Source organism: Monodon monoceros, unplaced genomic scaffold (assembly GCF_005190385.1).
Source record: "Monodon monoceros isolate NGI ecotype Baffin Bay Population unplaced genomic scaffold, NGI_Narwhal_1 Super_Scaffold_19, whole genome shotgun sequence".
Taxonomy (NCBI): domain Eukaryota; kingdom Metazoa; phylum Chordata; class Mammalia; order Artiodactyla; family Monodontidae; genus Monodon; species Monodon monoceros.
In genome coordinates this window covers 57938946-57955738 of record NW_021703775.1, presented here as the reverse complement: position 1 = coordinate 57955738, position 16793 = coordinate 57938946, and the positions used below count along the sequence as shown (strand labels likewise).

The 16793-nt window shown below is 36.6% G+C and overlaps 1 protein-coding gene across 4 annotated transcripts in view; it reads right to left on the bottom strand.

Annotated features, from left to right (window-relative positions):
* The window catches only part of ATL2 (atlastin GTPase 2), a 62861-nt gene that overhangs the window by 5229 nt on the left and 40839 nt on the right, over positions 1 to 16793 (bottom strand). For 3 of the 4 annotated variants that reach the window (XM_029232063.1, XM_029232064.1, XM_029232066.1), the window contains 9 exons: positions 11258 to 11392; positions 10860 to 10964; positions 7478 to 7528; positions 7122 to 7178; positions 5559 to 5651; positions 3330 to 3468; positions 2413 to 2540; positions 1075 to 1131; positions 78 to 149 (listed from right to left, as the gene is read on the bottom strand). In XM_029232063.1, the coding sequence (XP_029087896.1) occupies positions 78 to 149; positions 1075 to 1131; positions 2413 to 2540; positions 3330 to 3468; positions 5559 to 5651; positions 7122 to 7178; positions 7478 to 7528; positions 10860 to 10964; positions 11258 to 11392 (837 nt within the window). Of the gene's footprint in view, positions 1 to 77; positions 150 to 1074; positions 1132 to 2412; positions 2541 to 3329; positions 3469 to 5558; positions 5652 to 7121; positions 7179 to 7477; positions 7529 to 10859; positions 10965 to 11257; positions 11393 to 13600; positions 13605 to 16793 lie in introns of those variants that run through there. The other variant, XM_029232065.1, reaches the window with a different exon arrangement.

The window sequence follows — 16793 nt, the reverse complement described above, 5'->3', positions numbered from 1 at the left end:
ACAAATTGGTTCAATTATTTTAAATATAAAAATCTTCTATCTTACTCTAGTGTCAAATTTAAATTTTAGTTACAAACCTGCTCCATACTTTTGCAATAGATCTCTCTTGCCCCTGCTACTGCAGCAAGATTATTAGCTTCAGCTGTTGCCTAAGAAATAAAATAAAATGTGCCAATTTTATGTGAAATACCTGATAACTATAAATTCTGATTAAGACAATAAATTATGTACAATGGCCAAGTCTGAAAATGAATCAGAGAAAATATTATCAACTTCCAGTTTCCCTTTCTAATTGAAGGAAACACCAGTATAAAGGACATAATAATTGCTTCTAATAGGACTACCTGCTTAATCTTGTTTTGCTTAGGTTTGTTAAAGTGGGTTTGTAGAAAATACCACATATGCCCAGGAAATTATAGAAAATTAAACATATACAACCCTAAAATGTGTCAAGTCCCCAGGTGCAAAGAATCAAGAATTACTCATATGGTCCTCTCTCTCATAATCAGTATTAAACACAAGATACATTTTTAAATCCACAAAACTGCTTATTGTATGGGTTTTATGAAAAAACAGTTTAATCTACTATAAAACTGAGAAATGCCCAAAGTAGCAAATTTAAAAAAAAATGAATTAGGTTAAAATAACATTGTCCCTAAAGAACACCTTTTTAAAAAAAATAAAAACAAAATCTATATTCACTAGAACCAGACGTGAATCATTAATATCAAGAGAAAATAAGCCTTATTTCAAACAACATTCGTTGTCAAAGACTCAGAAAGCAGAAGCAAGGCTCTTGGTTTGGCAAGGCCCATATGAAGCTATCTTCTGAAGCAGAAATTCTCCTACACTTTTTGAGCAACTGAAGAGAAGGCACCGAGGACCCTCATTTCTGGTGTGCAAGGTGTGCAACCTATAGTTACAAAAACTCATTAAAACTTCAGGACCCATACCTTAGGTATCTAAAATGTATTTGCATGGAAAGAAACACTACCCCATTTCCAGCATTTATCTCTAAAGCAAAGATTTTTTTTTCTCCTTCGTAAATAAATGTATGTACAACACACACACTACCTGAAGCATGGACTTTGGATGTGGAAGTTCCTCTCCTTGATAAATTTTAATGTAAGCCTAAAAATACAGAAGACTCATTATATTCATAGGTTATGCAAGTTGGCTCCACATCCCCAAAGAAAGAAAAATCATTAAATAGAAAAATGATTCACACTATTATAAGGAAAGTCTAGGCTTTAAAAATCATATACTCTCATTCCAACAGAGTTAACCCTATTCTCAACATTATTAAGTGTGTATGTTGCTAAATAATATCCTAGAGAAATGTCTCTAAATGTAACTCCAACTTGGCATAAAAATTATGTCTCATATTTAAAAGTTATATATAAAATGTCATCTACTTTATGAAAAGAAATCCATAATTCTCCCCTAATGCCAACATTTCAAATAAATATGTAAGAAAATATTTTAACTCAGTATTTTACTTTGACCAGCTTAAAATACACTTCAGTTCAAGGGAAAAAAAATTACTCAATTTGTGGTTTAAGAGAAAGAAAGATGAACGTTTTTAAGTAAGTTCTATATAGGAATCTTTCACCTCAACTTTCTACTGACTCTAAATTAATTCATAACTGAACAAAGATAGTATGAAAGTGATCAAGTGTCCATTAAATAATACAAAAATACACTCTTAGTTAACTGTATTTCCCTTCTGTCTATTTACAACTACAATGAATAAATACAAACCTCTACAATAGTCTTGCTCTGGCAAGCAAGCTATAAAGACTAGAGAACAGGGCTTCCCTGGTGGCGCAGTGGTTGAGAGTCCGCCTGCCGATGCAGGGGACACGGGTTTGTGCCCCAGTCCGGGAAGATCCCACATGCCACGGAGCGGCTGGGCCCGTGAACCACGGCCACTGAGCCTGCGCATCCGGAGACTGTGCCCCGCAGCAGGAGAGGCCACAACGGTGAGAGGCCCGCACTCGAGCTCAAACCCAGTCTGGATACTTTCAGCTGCTCTTATCAAGTCCCAGACTCTGAGAGAAGGCTTTTGTGAGAACTCAGGATACAGAATTATGCTCCCAATACCTATTATCATTCTCAAATGATAGAGTGGTATTGTAATACTATGGTGAATGGTTCTTCTTTCCATATCAGAGCTGGAGAAAAAGTAGGATAACTCTACAAAGAATAAAATCACTGTCTAGAAGATACATGTTGTCTGCTACAATGTTAAATATTCTTAAACACTGATACATCCAATTCAAGGCAAAAAAATATAAATTTTACTTTTTTGCTTTAAAATAAAGGTAAGAAATTTCTTGTACATACAAATGAGTTTTAAGTCAGCTATATTTCTAACTTAGACAAAGCCATTTAATGTAAGAATTTTCCTACCTTAAAGTATTCTACAAGATCTCTACAAGTGACTTTAGATCCACTTATCTCTTTTTCTACCAAATTTTCTGGGGCAAGCAGCAATGGAACCAGATTTCGAAGCTCTCGTTTAAACTCTTCATCAATATCTAGTGGACATGAAATTAGTCAATATGTCAGTAAAAAAAAAAAAAAAAAAAAAAAAAAAAAAGTAAAGTCCCCATTGGTAAGAGTTAATAAAATTCTATTTCATAAAATAAAAATATGCTACTTAAGTGTAGATTCATTTCAAAAAACTCATCCAAACACGTCACACTGTCACATCTCCTAGGAAAAAATATAACCACCCCTCCACTCTACTACCCCACTTCCTTCATCTCCCAATAATTCTTTCAGCCCAAATAACAAATAAAACTGTGGCCTACCAGAACAAATTCCACATCAAGTATTTTAACTAAACTATCCTTTCCAAATGGCAAGCAATTCATGAAATTGTATTACATTTTAATACTAAATTTTGTTTCTCCAGCCATACTGTTAAAAGTTTCGTCAATCCTCAAGCCTTTTGCCATCATGCTCAAAATAATCCTAAAACATACACAAAAAATTACACCATCACCCCCAAACAGACTTAAATCTAATTACATCAATATAATATATTGGTGATGCTTTTTAGCAGAGTGCAATCAGATGAAATACTGAAATGTTCTCAGGCTTCAGTATTTTTAGGACATCAGTGCTGAGCAACAGACCACCTTATAAAATGTTAATCAATATGCCAGGTGTTTGCAAGAAACCAATACATTACAATCACACCATTAATAATGCATCAAAACGTCCTCCAGTATAAAAGAAAAAATTTAAGGAACCATGTATTTTTTTTAACTTTCAGCCTCTAAAACTTAAGTTCTGATTTTAGCAAGAATGGGAATTCCCACCTTTCAATCTCCCATCAAAACTAGGATTAGTTGCAACTTTAAGACCAGGATGTGGCAAAAGGAAGCAACCAAGATTTGAGAAACAATTGTGAATGTGCTTCCTTACATTCTGTAGCTCTTCATGTTGATTTTGTTTTACCTGGGGACAGAAGGAGACAAGGTGAAGGTGCAAACAAGAGAAAAACACATTTTTTTAGGAAAACACACATACGTACTCACATGCACACACATTAACTCAGATGCTAGTCTAGGTGTGTGTTTCTTGACAATAAAATTTTACTAAAGGCCCATTTCTAACCATTTGATAAGACCCCACTCTGTCTTAAACCAAAAAAGACTTTTTTTCCCATGTTAGCTGCCAAGGATATAAATAAATACAAATAATAATTAATCATAATATCTAACACCAGAACAACAGGTGTGGTTGTGATTTATAAACCAGTAAGTAAATTAAGAATTTGCCTTTAAAGTACTTATAATGGCAAAGAGAAAAACAAAGTACTAATTTGCCTACAAATAAAAAGGTCAGCCCCTGAGCAAAACAACAGATAAGGCGAAAAGCGCCAATGCAGTCCAAAGAGCCTTAAAAATTTATTAGGATTTCGGCACTCACTCCAAATGATTATTTATGATTTATGCTAGTTTATCAGTGTTTTGCAGAAGAGAGACTGCTATGTATTTTCTGGAAGGAAATCCTAATGTTAGATTTTTAATAACTCCTTATCCCAATATAACTCACGTATTCTCCCAAACTCGTCTCAAAAACCATTCTAAAAAACATGCACCATTCGTAATCAACAAAATCTGGAAACTACCTAAATCTCCATCAAGAGTAGAATGGAAAACCTGTTGCCTGTTCATACAATGGAAGACTGTATAGCAATGAGAATAAGTGAACTAAACTACATGCAACAATGTGGATTAATCTCAGAAATGTAATACTGGGCAAAAGAAGCTGGACACAAAAGAATACATACTGTATATGATTCCTTTCATAAAAAGTCCAAAAACCAAGCCTGTTGGAGGTCAAAAGAGTAATGAAGGGTTGGAGGGGGGCAGGAGTTAGTGGATACAGGCAGTTGCTTCTGGGTGGTTACATGGCTATGTTCAATTTGTACAAACTCCTCAAGCTGCACACTTATGATCTGAGTACTTTTCTGTATGGCTTCAATAATATATTTTAAAACCTCCTTATCTTTGAAGTACATAATTCTGAATTTAGTTAATATGCCTGATGTGCTGTGGGTTAATTTCTTCTGAACAAACCAGAGAAAACGCTGATGAATGAAATTATCTCTGACAAGTCTAGAAATGCCTTTCAAATAATCCAAGAAATGAGCAGTTGGTTTTGATCTTATTTTAGGATTAAGAAAAATTACATTATACCCTAAGTCTTTGAATGTGCCTGCGAAATTAAATGCATTTTTTCATAGGAAACAAACCAAATTTTATTACCCCAAAGAGCTAAACCTCCTACTTATGAATAAAGGTATTTTTATGTATCTTTTGTGGACGTCAGTAGGTAGGTAGTATCTGACCTGAGGGTTTCCCAAAGTACTTCCATGTTATTTTCCAGGAATGACTTGGTGTGGCATTTGCACAGGCCAGGCCAGGAGCTTGGACATTTGGGTCCTACTCCCAGTTATCTATAATTAGTTAAGTGACCAAAGGCAAGTCACTTTTCTGGGTCCCAGTTTTGTGTGTGTGTGTGTGTGTGTGTGTGTGTGTGTGTGTAAAGGCTATACTAGATAATGTTTAAGATCCCTTTTTTCTCTATATGCTGCCACTCTACAAGATAGTATCCTTGGAAAGAGAGTCTCACATCATCTGTGTTCAATGCATCCACACTAGATTATCCAGCCTGTCCCAAATGCTCAGAAGCTCAGCTGGGCCAGAAAGAGAAATGCATGCAACCTGAGCAGATCAAAAAGTTAGTCTACTTCAAACTTTTATCCTTTGAATATTGATTTATTGAAGGGGCAGTTGGCTCTGGAGAGAAATATCCATTCCTTAACTTCTACTTGAGGGCATTTCTATTGTCCTCTTTCACAGGAGTGCTATACCAATTTACTTCTCATCAATTATGTATGCAGTTATCTGGGTTAACCTGGGATACTCAATGTGTTCCAATGACACTCAGAGGCTGGTAGTCTAAGCAGCAGTCCACAGTCCACACCTTCACCTGGGGCTTGGTGCTTATGCTCTCCTCTCTAAGAAATGGGGGCTTACCTGCAATCTCTTTTCAAGGAATTGTTTTCCACCTTCCAAACCATATGAATGTTCATAAGGATAACTCCAGTCTCGAATCAAAAACATTAGTGTCTACAGAAAGAAGGGGAAAAAACTGAAATCATTTCTTATAAAACTTTACCAAAAATTACTACTTTAATAACTGAAGCACCCCTTACTCCCCAAAAACAATCCTTATCAAAAGTTATAGTAACCAAATGGCTTAATACTACTCATAGTTATAACAAGAGCCTACATAAGCCAACAATACTCCCAGCTCCTATACCAAGAAACTACCTCCATCTGAGAACCTCACTGTGTATAAGAGTCACCACAAGCAATAATACAGGATATTTTAAAAAGAAACAAAAGACATATCAGGGTATACAGATCATAATTTTAAGTCAAGATTGTATAACTAGAAGACCAACTAACCTAATTCTAGACCAATTAGTTCTTTTCATAGAATTTTTAATTCCTATATGCTTAAGTTCCTCAACTCAGCACTACTGACACTTCGGGTCAGATAATTCTTAGCTGTGCACGGCTGTCCTACATTTTGTAGGATGTTGAACAGCATGTCTGGCCTCTATAAACTAGATGCCAATGGCATGAACTTCCTCCCCAAAATTGTGACAACCAAAAATGTCTCCAGTCACTGGTAAATGCCCTCTGGGTGGCAAAATTACCCCAGTTCAGAAAAACTGATAGAGGCCAAATAGAGTATATTTCATCATATACACAAAATAACACCATAACCTGCCCAAATATTTCATAAAAGTGATCACCTGAGCCAGACAAGACTGAGGCAGAATCAATGTAACCCACTAACAGAATCACCAGTGATGCTATCACACAGGAAGGACTTCACACACTGATGAGCAAACAGGGTGGAGTCATTCTCACCTACTATAACACAACTAACCAAATAGTACAATGTCTACTTACAAATTACACTTGTTTCAAAAAAGAATCTATCTGAAATTAGCTCTGCTTTTTTAAAAATCTCTAATGATAAGACTCCACAGAAGCAAGCAGAGCATATGCTTCTCAAATCAAGGTTAATTTCTGACTTAATATTCTGTACCTAGCATTTAAAAGTAATGAAAAAACACATGGGGGAGAGATATAATAAATTCTGAAACTTTTCTATTTGAAACAAAAATAAAGAATAATAGGTCTAACCTCAACTTGTAATATACCACACACACACACACACACACACACACACACACGTACAACCAATAACATTTTCTAGTAGTTTATCACATATAAAAGAAATTTACATGACTATCTCAAGTTTTGGAAGTAATATCCAGTTAAAAGAAATGTTATTAACCTTTTAAGTAAAAGTATTAAGAACCAGCCTATATTCATTTGTTCTATTTCCTATCCTGTAAGCTGCTACTGATAAGATGGTGACGACATTACCATAAATTAGTTTCAATTCCACTAGATCTTTTGCTAAAAATGAGTTTCGCATAATGTCCTCATATCTCCAGAGATACGAGATGATAGCTTTTCATAGATAAAATTTTTTTTAATGATAAAATATTTATTTACCTGAAATGGCTTCTGGTAGATTTCTTCCATTGCAAGTCTGCCGTATTCTGTAAATAACTATTAAATCAAATTATTTAAAATAATGCCCCCGAAGAGGTTGAAAGAAGACCTCTGTAAAGCTATTCTATATCAGACGACTAGATGTCAGAGCCTTTAAAATCATTTGAAAGCCAAGCATTTAATTTTTTAAGACTGCATATACTTTAAAATTTCTTCTAGTTAAGAAGTCGTACATCTGTTTAAAACCATATAATAGTCAATCTTCTTACAATATTACAGGTTCTTGATGTAAAGTCACAACAAAGTGGGAATTAAATTTTCAATACTTTGGCATACATTCTTTGAGACATACATACTTGCAAGTGTTGAAGATCATCTTCTTGAATATTTTGAGACAAATTATACACCTGTTAAAACAAATTTTTGTTTTTATTAGTGTTTTACTTTGAATACCCAGCTGTGTATAACTTTACTTGTGGAAACGAAGGCTATTTTACACCTGAGCACAAATGAATGACTCAGTCACTATCTTAACCAGTGGTCCATGAAAAGAATTTTCTTTTTTCCTAACAGTTAGGATAAAACATTAAGGGGGAAGCAGTGGTGGTAAACTGTGTAAAAATCATGAATATACACATATGGGGCCAAGAAGGCAGCAGACATTAAAAAAAAAAAGTATATTACATAGTAAGTTTCTTTAATGTTATGACATGATTTTTTTTTTTAAGTGAAGAGTTCCCCCAACTACCCAACTGTTTTTCTAAGTCAATGAATGTGAAGGGCATAGTACTATTGGTTTGGCCAAAAAGTTCGTTCGGGTTTTTCTCTGTAAGATGTTACAGAAAACCCAAACAAACTTTTTGGCCAACCCAATACAAAGATAAATTCCTCCCTGGAGCATTCATAGTATATAGTTTATGGTTTGTTCAGTGGGTGCCTCAACTAACTTGACTGTAATATTATGGTTATCGTTTTACTTAAGCAAAGTCAGTCTAAATAACTTAACATGAACATTTTACCACACACACACACACACACACACACACACACACACACACACACACACACACACACACACACAGAGTAGGTAGCACTCTTCCACTTTCCAAGGCCCAAAGACCAGAGCTGGTAACGCAAACTTCACTACTCTCAAGAAACAGTAATTGGAGAAAAGATTCGCTAGGTCCAATCCTTCTGAGTCAGGTCTTTAAAAGATGACCTGGACCACCAAAGGACAAAAGTGGATGTCCATAGTTGTCACCTCTGCTAGGAAATAACTTATATCTAAGAAAATAGGGTTACTCCAAATATAGAACAATTTGTTCTAACAGCAAATAAGTGATAATCTAACTTAATCACTTGGAGGTCAAGAATATAAACAGCCAATATAGCCTGGCAAACCTAAAATGATATTCTCAGTTGACTAATTCCAAACAGGTTCTTAAAAAGTAATTAATGATGAGGTGATTAAACTCTAGATTTAAACTTAAAAACTGAAAGAATAACCAACCTATTCTCACTCATATGGGCCTTAGCTTTTAGAATATAGGACCAGATCCCTACATTGTCAGGGCCAGGTTTTAAATAGCAAACAGAAAAGATTTGTTTATTGTAGATCATTAGTACTTAGCATATTGTGTTGTACTTAATATATGCTCAGTAATTATTTTTTGAAAGAATAAATGACAAAGGGATCAATTTGTTATTGATCTATCAGCCAGATAACTTATGTAAGGAAGGAGAGAAATCTAGCCTCAAGAATCAGGAAAGAAGCAATAATAAAAACTAATATTAGGGACTTCCCTGGTGGTCCCTGTGGTTAAGACCCTGCATTCCTGGGACTTCCCTGGTGGCGCAGTTGTTAAGAATCCGCCTGCCAACGCAGGAGACACAGGTTTGAGCCCTGGTCCGGGAAGATCCCACATGCCACGGAGCAACTAAGCCCGTGTGCCACAACTACTGAGCCTGTGCTCTAGAGCCCGTGCTCTGCAACGAGAAGCCAGAGAAAGAGAAGCCCGCGCACCACAACGAAGAATAGCCCCCACTCGCTGCAACTAGAGAAAAGCCCACGCACAGCAACACAGCCATAAATAAATAAATAAATAAATTTTAAAAAAGACTCCACACTTCCAATGCATGCAGGCATGGGTTCAATCCCTGGCTGGGAAACTAAGATCCCATATGCCGCACGGTTCGGCCTTAAAAAAGAAAAAAAAATTAATCTTCTTGATTATTTAGTTTACAAACCGCTTTCTTATGCATTATCTCATTTGTATCTCATTTCTGACTGCACACAAAACCACATGTGAGATAGGCAAGATGGGCAAAATCTTTGTTTTACGATAAGAAGGTGGCTGAATGGCTTTACGTGGTTGTCCAAAACCAGTTCTCTTGCTATCATAAAGTTGAATAAACAAGAGAACACCATGGTATAAGTTTTAGGACAGAGAACTTATAATTTAATGCAAGCCACAGAGCCAGCTAATCTGAAGGGCTATAATGCGATAATATAAATACAAAGATGTGGCTTCTGCTCGCCTCAAGAAAATGGCAGTTGTGCTGCCCTGCAAGATCAGAGAAGAGGAGGTAGGACAAACTGAAAACAAGAGACTCTGAGAGTCCCCAATAACATCACTTAGTTTGTAGTGACAGATATTCCCATCCCTATAATAAAAAGAAGCCACTTCTCTTTTATCTCATAATAATTCCAAAACTTGTTTCCACTCTGACAGCTAGATACTTCAAATTGAGGAAGAAAAGAAATGGGAAGTTTAATAGAAACTGGTCATACATTCCAGATATTAATGGAAAGCACAAAAATTCCAATACACTGTGACGGTATCACCTATAATCTACCATCCATAAGAAATATTTATCTCAGGAGAAGCACATACTTTTTAAAATATTTGCAAATATACATCTTGATACATCACCAGCTGGATCTAACCACCATACTTCAATAATTCATTTTTCAGCCAGAGAAGTATCAACCACAGATGAGCTCGGGAAACAGAAAGTAAAGAAATAAAAAATGACCTGTGGTGGTTTAATTCAGTGCAATTAGTCTAAATTATACAGAAAAGAGATGGCCTAGCTTGAAGAGACTAGAACTTGATAGAACACCAAACATAACTCTAGGGTACAGCATAAGCGAAAACACAGAAAGGATTTTACCCCTTTCTAAATGAAATAGGTGCTTTAAGTCCTTAGTTTATTATATAAACATCATTAAGGTTTCCTAAATAAGAATTATTATGCCTCTACCTCCATTAGTTCAAATAATCATGTACTAGTTGTCATACATATTGAGTAGAAAACTAAATTACTTGGTTTTGTTGTTTGTTTGGTTGGTTTAGCCAAAAAATAAAGAAACACCCTATACTTTACTGTATATGACTGAATTCAATTGAATTCAATATCAACTGAATATCCTTGAATTCAATTAAGGATAACATGCAATAATACATACTCCTTTTAAAAAAAAAAGCATAGATACTATGATGAAATACCAAAGGGATTGGCTATTGGTTCACTGTTTCCCTGGTAAGCACTAAAAGTATGAAATTTCACATAGTAAGCCAGAACAGCAAGCATAGAAATGTAAGTGACCAATACTAAATGTAAATAGTTTCTCTGATTTTAATCCTTTTTTTCCCTTCAATAAAAAGGCATTTTGAGGAAGAGCAAAGGTATTAGGATTGTCTGACCTGATCATACCGCGGCATCTCTGTATCTCACCTGGACAGAGCTAGTCATAGTGCTCAGAGCAAACACTGTTGCACAATCTTTGATAGTTGACTGGCTATCAAAGGCACCCTGGGTATCCATTAGCAGCACAGCCACCTAGGAATTTAAAAGTTTAAAATACTAAGTAAAAAATTCACCAATAGTGACTATAAAAGTCAAATATAAAATGGTTAATATCAAAATCAGTAATTAAGTCAAGAAAAGTCCTCTAACTTAAGTATCTCACACATTTTGACATAATAATCCCCATATGTTAAAGTTATCAGATATTAATAGTTCTGTGTTGTTTTGCTCGACAGAATATGGAAGAAAAAAACTAGTTTTTTTAGTAAAAAACTATATATATATATTTTACTATATATAGTAAAAAACTATAAAGAGAATCTCACTTTTGTTCCATTAGGTCTGTCGATCACAAACACTTCATTCCAGACTTGTATGCCTGTAGTTTCTCTTTCGCAACCACCTCTCCATGTAAAGCCAGTCAATGGTTCATTGTTTCCACCAATCCAACTTTGAGAATCCTGTTAAAGTTAAGAATAAACAGAAAATAAAACACACAAAAATAAGAACTCAAAAGGAATATAAGAAATCACCCACTCTTCACAACATTGTAAATCAACTACACTTGAATAAAAATTAAAAAAAAACAAAAACTCAGCCACTCATTTTACAGATGAGGAAGGTACATCCAGGGAGATAAAATATACTGTAACATTACACAAGTAGTTACAAAAACAGTCCCAAATCCCATCTAGGGTGTTTTGACTAAGAGAGGTGTGGTCTTCCCCCAAACCTGAACCTCCTTGAATAGCTCACATTTTCATACTCTAGGCTTCTAGATAAGTGGGGTCACACCCACTTCCCCCATTTTGGAAAGATTTCCTATGTTTAAAAATCATAAAAAATAGATACTAGCTATTTCGATACCTCCTTGTACAAAACTAAGTTCCAGACAGAATGGCTGTCAAAACAGCATTGCTCTCTTAGAATAGCTTATACTAAAATGTTTTCACACTGCCTTAATTTTCTCTTTAAAAAATATCAACTTTAAAAATAACCACAAGACTTGTTTGAAACCTGATTCAAACAATCCAGCTATAAAACTCTTTTTCGAAACCAAAAGGGAAATCTGAATCCAGACTGGGTATTATATTAGATGGTGTTAAGTTGGGGTAAAGATGATTGCTTGGTGTGATAATGGTTTTGTGGTTGTATTAATAATAATAATAAAGTCCTTAACTGTTATATATTCGAGTATTTATGGTGAAAGAATATGCTTAGCATTTGCTTTAAAATATTTCAGCAAAAAAAAAAAAAAAGAGTAAAAGGGCAGAGAGAAAAACAGATGAAACAAGACCAGCAAAATGTTGACAGGTATACTGGGGTTCATTATACTCTAGTATTTTGGGGTATATTTAAATTTTTCCATAATCAAATGTTTTAACGTACCTCACAGGGCTAGACTGTTATAATTAAATATCATAAAATTTTATTAAAGTTACTATACCATAAGGTAATTTATCTAGAAAATTAAATCTGGAATATAATAAATGAGTTAACTTTGACATATATTAAGAGCCCTAGGGACTTCCCTGGTGGCACAGTGCTTAAGGTGCAGAGCAACTAAGCCCATGTGCCACAACTACTGAGCCTGTGCTCTAAAGCCAGCGAGCCGCAACTTCTGAAGGCTGCACGCCTAGAGCCCGTGCTCCACAACAAGAGAAGCCACCGCAACGAGAAGCCCGTGCACCACAACGAAGAGTAGCCCCCGCTCGCCAAAACTAGAGAAAGCCCGCGTGCAGCAACCAAGACCCAACACAGCCAAAAATAAATAAATAAAATAAATAATTTTTTTAAAAGAGCCCTATACTTTAAATATACTTAAAGCCCATATACCCTTTTCTCAAAGTACCTCCCCCCACAGGAAAAATTTCTTTGTTTCAGAAATACTTCTAATAAGCTTTACTATATAGTCCAAAACAGATATCAAAGCTCAAATTAGGGGTGGAAAAAAGATGGGTATGGTAGGCTCAATGAGGGATGAAGCAATTTATGAAAACGAGATACAAGGTGGGGGAAAAAAGTGTTGTCCAGACCATCACTACCTAATGTGAAGATCCGTCTTAAACTTCAAACCATCTATAATTATTATTATCCCACAAAACTCCCATCCCCAGTAGGTTACCAATCCTATTAACCACAAAATTCTCTTGGATTCTCTTCTTCACTTTCAGTATCTTCAACTTTTGACCCTCATCCTTCTGTTGGTCACAAGGCTGCCTGCCACATGGCACAATTCTATTCACATTATATACTATGGACTTGTGCTTCAGGAGGCACCCTTACAGGGATTATGGTCTTGCCCCTAGGCTATACTTTAGATGCCCCAAATAGCCTGGAACCTCCCTGTCGTACTCTCCAACCCATCCTTCCCATAGTCACTTAATTTTCTCAACAAGAAATGTAATCTTGCCACTGTCCTACTAAAAAGTCATCTGTGGCTCCCCATTATTTACAGGACCATCTAGAGACCTGCTGCATACAATCCACCTTTAATTTACTTTTTCTATCTCTGCTTCTGATACTACTCATAAGTTCCCCCAACACACACACGCGCGCACACACACACACACACACACACACACACACACACACACCCCTCTTCCAGTTTCTACCACTCCAAAAAGGTCACTATTCCCAAATATGTATGTTGTTTAGCATCTCTATACTTTTGTTCCACCCGCTGCCTGCCTAGACTGAGCCAGCTGTCAAGAAACTCCGACTTTTGTGGACTCTTAAAGCATATTACCGACACTGCAGGTGGTTATCTTTAAATAGCTTTGCACTGCAGTTCTTGTGTGAATGCTGAGAGCACGGACTGTAAACTCCATTTTTGTTTACAAAACTGTTCCTACCAAAGTGCCTTGCCCTATTCTAGGCTCTCACATGTGGCATCTCATTCCCCAACAATGTCAAAGTGGTATTTAATGAACTGATTATTTTTAAAAGGTCCAACCTACAAAAGTAACTTAAAAAAATCTACCCTATTAGAGAAATCTGTTTTTATTCTACATCTTGTTTCCCTATCTCTCCTATGAGAATGTAAGTTCCATGAAGAAAGAAAGTTTTGTCTTTTTTTTCTCTCAAAACATAGAATAGTACTCCCAGAAGAGAGAATGGTGCCTGGCTTGCAGTAGGCACTCAAAATATTTGCTCAATAAATAAATACATTAAAATTTTTAATTATTAAGCTTCACTGTGTTCCCTTTTGAGCATGTGTAAGAGATACCTAAGAAATATGATCCTTTTAGGGACTTCCCTGGTGGCACAGTGCTTGGGAGTCTGCCTGCCAATGCAGGGGACACAGGTTCAAGCCCTGGTCCGGGAAGACCCCACATGCCTCAGAGCAACTAAGCCCGTGCACCACAACTAGCCCGTGTGCAGCAACAAAGACCCAATGCAGCCATACATACATACATAAATACGTTTACTAAAAAAAAAAAACAAATATGATCCTTTTAATTATTCCTAGAAACAATTACATGAACAAGAGAGTAAAAATAAATTTTAAAAAGTATAGATGACTGATATCATAGGCTAAGATGTTTGTTAACCTTACCCTCTCCAAAGAAACTTTAAAAAGAACTGGTGTCTCATTTAAAAAATCTATTGACTATATATCATCTCTTCTTAGTTTACCCTGTAATGGAAATGTCTACTAAACTGATTAGTCAATAAAAGGATGAAAGAAAAAGTAAGTCAGAGAACCTAGCTAATTAAAACCACTAAGTTTTGATATTTCAAAACATGAAATTAAGAAGTCTTGCTATTTCTCTAACATATTGAATACTGATAAATTTAATATATTCATATATACTCATTCAACAAATATTTATTGAACCCCTACCATGTGCCTGCCACTGTTTTAGGTTCTAGGGATACAGCAGTGAAAAAGAACAAACATTCCTGCCCTCAAGGAGCATTCTAATGAATTCTAGAAGCAGCCTTGCTGATAACAGATACTATTTGCTGCCATAAGTTAGTAAAAGCAAACTTAAGAACTTGAAAAACAGTAATCTGATACCATTTACTACTGTAGGGACAAAACAGGCCTTAAAACTCGAAACTTCTAAAATGATTTTAATCCTCCAGTAAAATAAAAAAATCTTATTGAATAAATCTCAGTTGCAAAAGGCAATATGAAAACACCTGAACTTTAAATGTAGTCAAATATTATAGTGAATAAACATAAACTCTTGCCAAGAAGACTTACCAGTGTAATATAATTATCAACAATAAAGAATCCGGGCTTCCCTGGTAGCACAGCGGTTAAGAAACCACCTGCCAATGCAGGGGACACAGGTTCGAGCCCTGGTCCAGGAAGATCCCACATGCCGCAGAGCAACTAAGCCCATGAGCCACAACTACTAAACCCGCATGCTGCAACTACTGAAGCCTGCGCGCCTAGAGCCCATGCTCTGCAACAAGGGAAGCCACTGCAATGAGAAGCCTGCACACTGCAACGAAGAGTAGTCCCCCTCGCTACAACTAGAGAAAGCCCACGTGCATCAACGAAGACAACGAAGACCCAACACAGCCAAAAATAAAATAAACAAATAAATTTTTAAAAAATTAAAAAAAAACAATAAAGAACCCCTACCTACTCTGAATAATAAGAAACAAATTCTTATTTCACCATAGGAAAGATAACATTCTCTAGCAACAAAGTGAAACAACAGCTGGTAAACTTGAAACACAGACTTGGTGGTCCAACCAGGTCTACATGTATCAGACCATACACCCTGTTCCCAGTCTTACTGACTCCAACAATGGGCAGGCCAGAAGAATAAAGGCCCATTCAAAAGCCATAGTAACTCATCACAGTGAGGAGGAAAAGGGACAAAAAGGATGAAATTAAAGACCCAAGTAACTGTACAATGAAAGAGCAGATCCTTCCTAGTTATGAAACATTCCCCATAAAAACATAACAGATGGGACTTCCCTGGTGGCACAATGGTTAAGAATCTGCCTGCCAACGCAGGGGACACAGGTTCGAGTCCTGGTCTGGGAAGATCCCACATGCCGCGGAGCAACTAAGCCCGTGTGCCACACCTACTGAGCCTGCACTCTAGAGCCCATGAGCCATAACTATGGAAGGCTGTGTGCCTAGAGCCCGTGCTCCGCGACAAGGGAAGCCACCGCAATGAGAAGTCCGTGCACCGCAACGAAGAGTAGCCCCCGCTCAACGCAACTAGAGAAAGCCTGCACACAGCAACAAAGACCCAACACAGCCAAAAATAAAATAAATTAAAAAAACATAACAGGGCTTCCCTGGTGGCGCAGTGGTTGAGAGTCCGCCCGCCAATGCAGGGGACACGGGTTCATGCCCCGGTCCGGGAGGATCCCACATGCCGCGGAGCGGCTGGGCCCATGAGCCATGGCCGCTGGGCCTGCGCGTCCAGAGCCTGTGCTCCGCAACGGGAGAGGCCACAACAGTGAGAGGCCCGCGTACCGCAAAAAAATAAAATAAAATAACAGGTGAAAATCTTAATCTGTATAAAACTAGTACCTAATTCTGGAGATAGGTTATTAACATTAAACACACAAATCAGTGGATAGAATGAGTTAATATAAACATTCTGACCACCAAACATAATTTACAGTTTTCATTTGAATATGTAAGAATACTCTACAGGTCCTGGAACAAATTAAGCAACATTAGACTCTTAAAACAGTTTTAAAACTGTCTAACATCTTAACCACCCCCATGTCCAACTCCTCCCTTTTGGGGCTGGACAAACTGATAACATTATGACTGACCCAAGGCACTAGCTCAAACAAGGACAACTATATCAACTTAGGTACACACCAAAGAAATGTAAATAACCTTTTTTTTAAGTCTCTGGTTAAAAGGTGACCTTG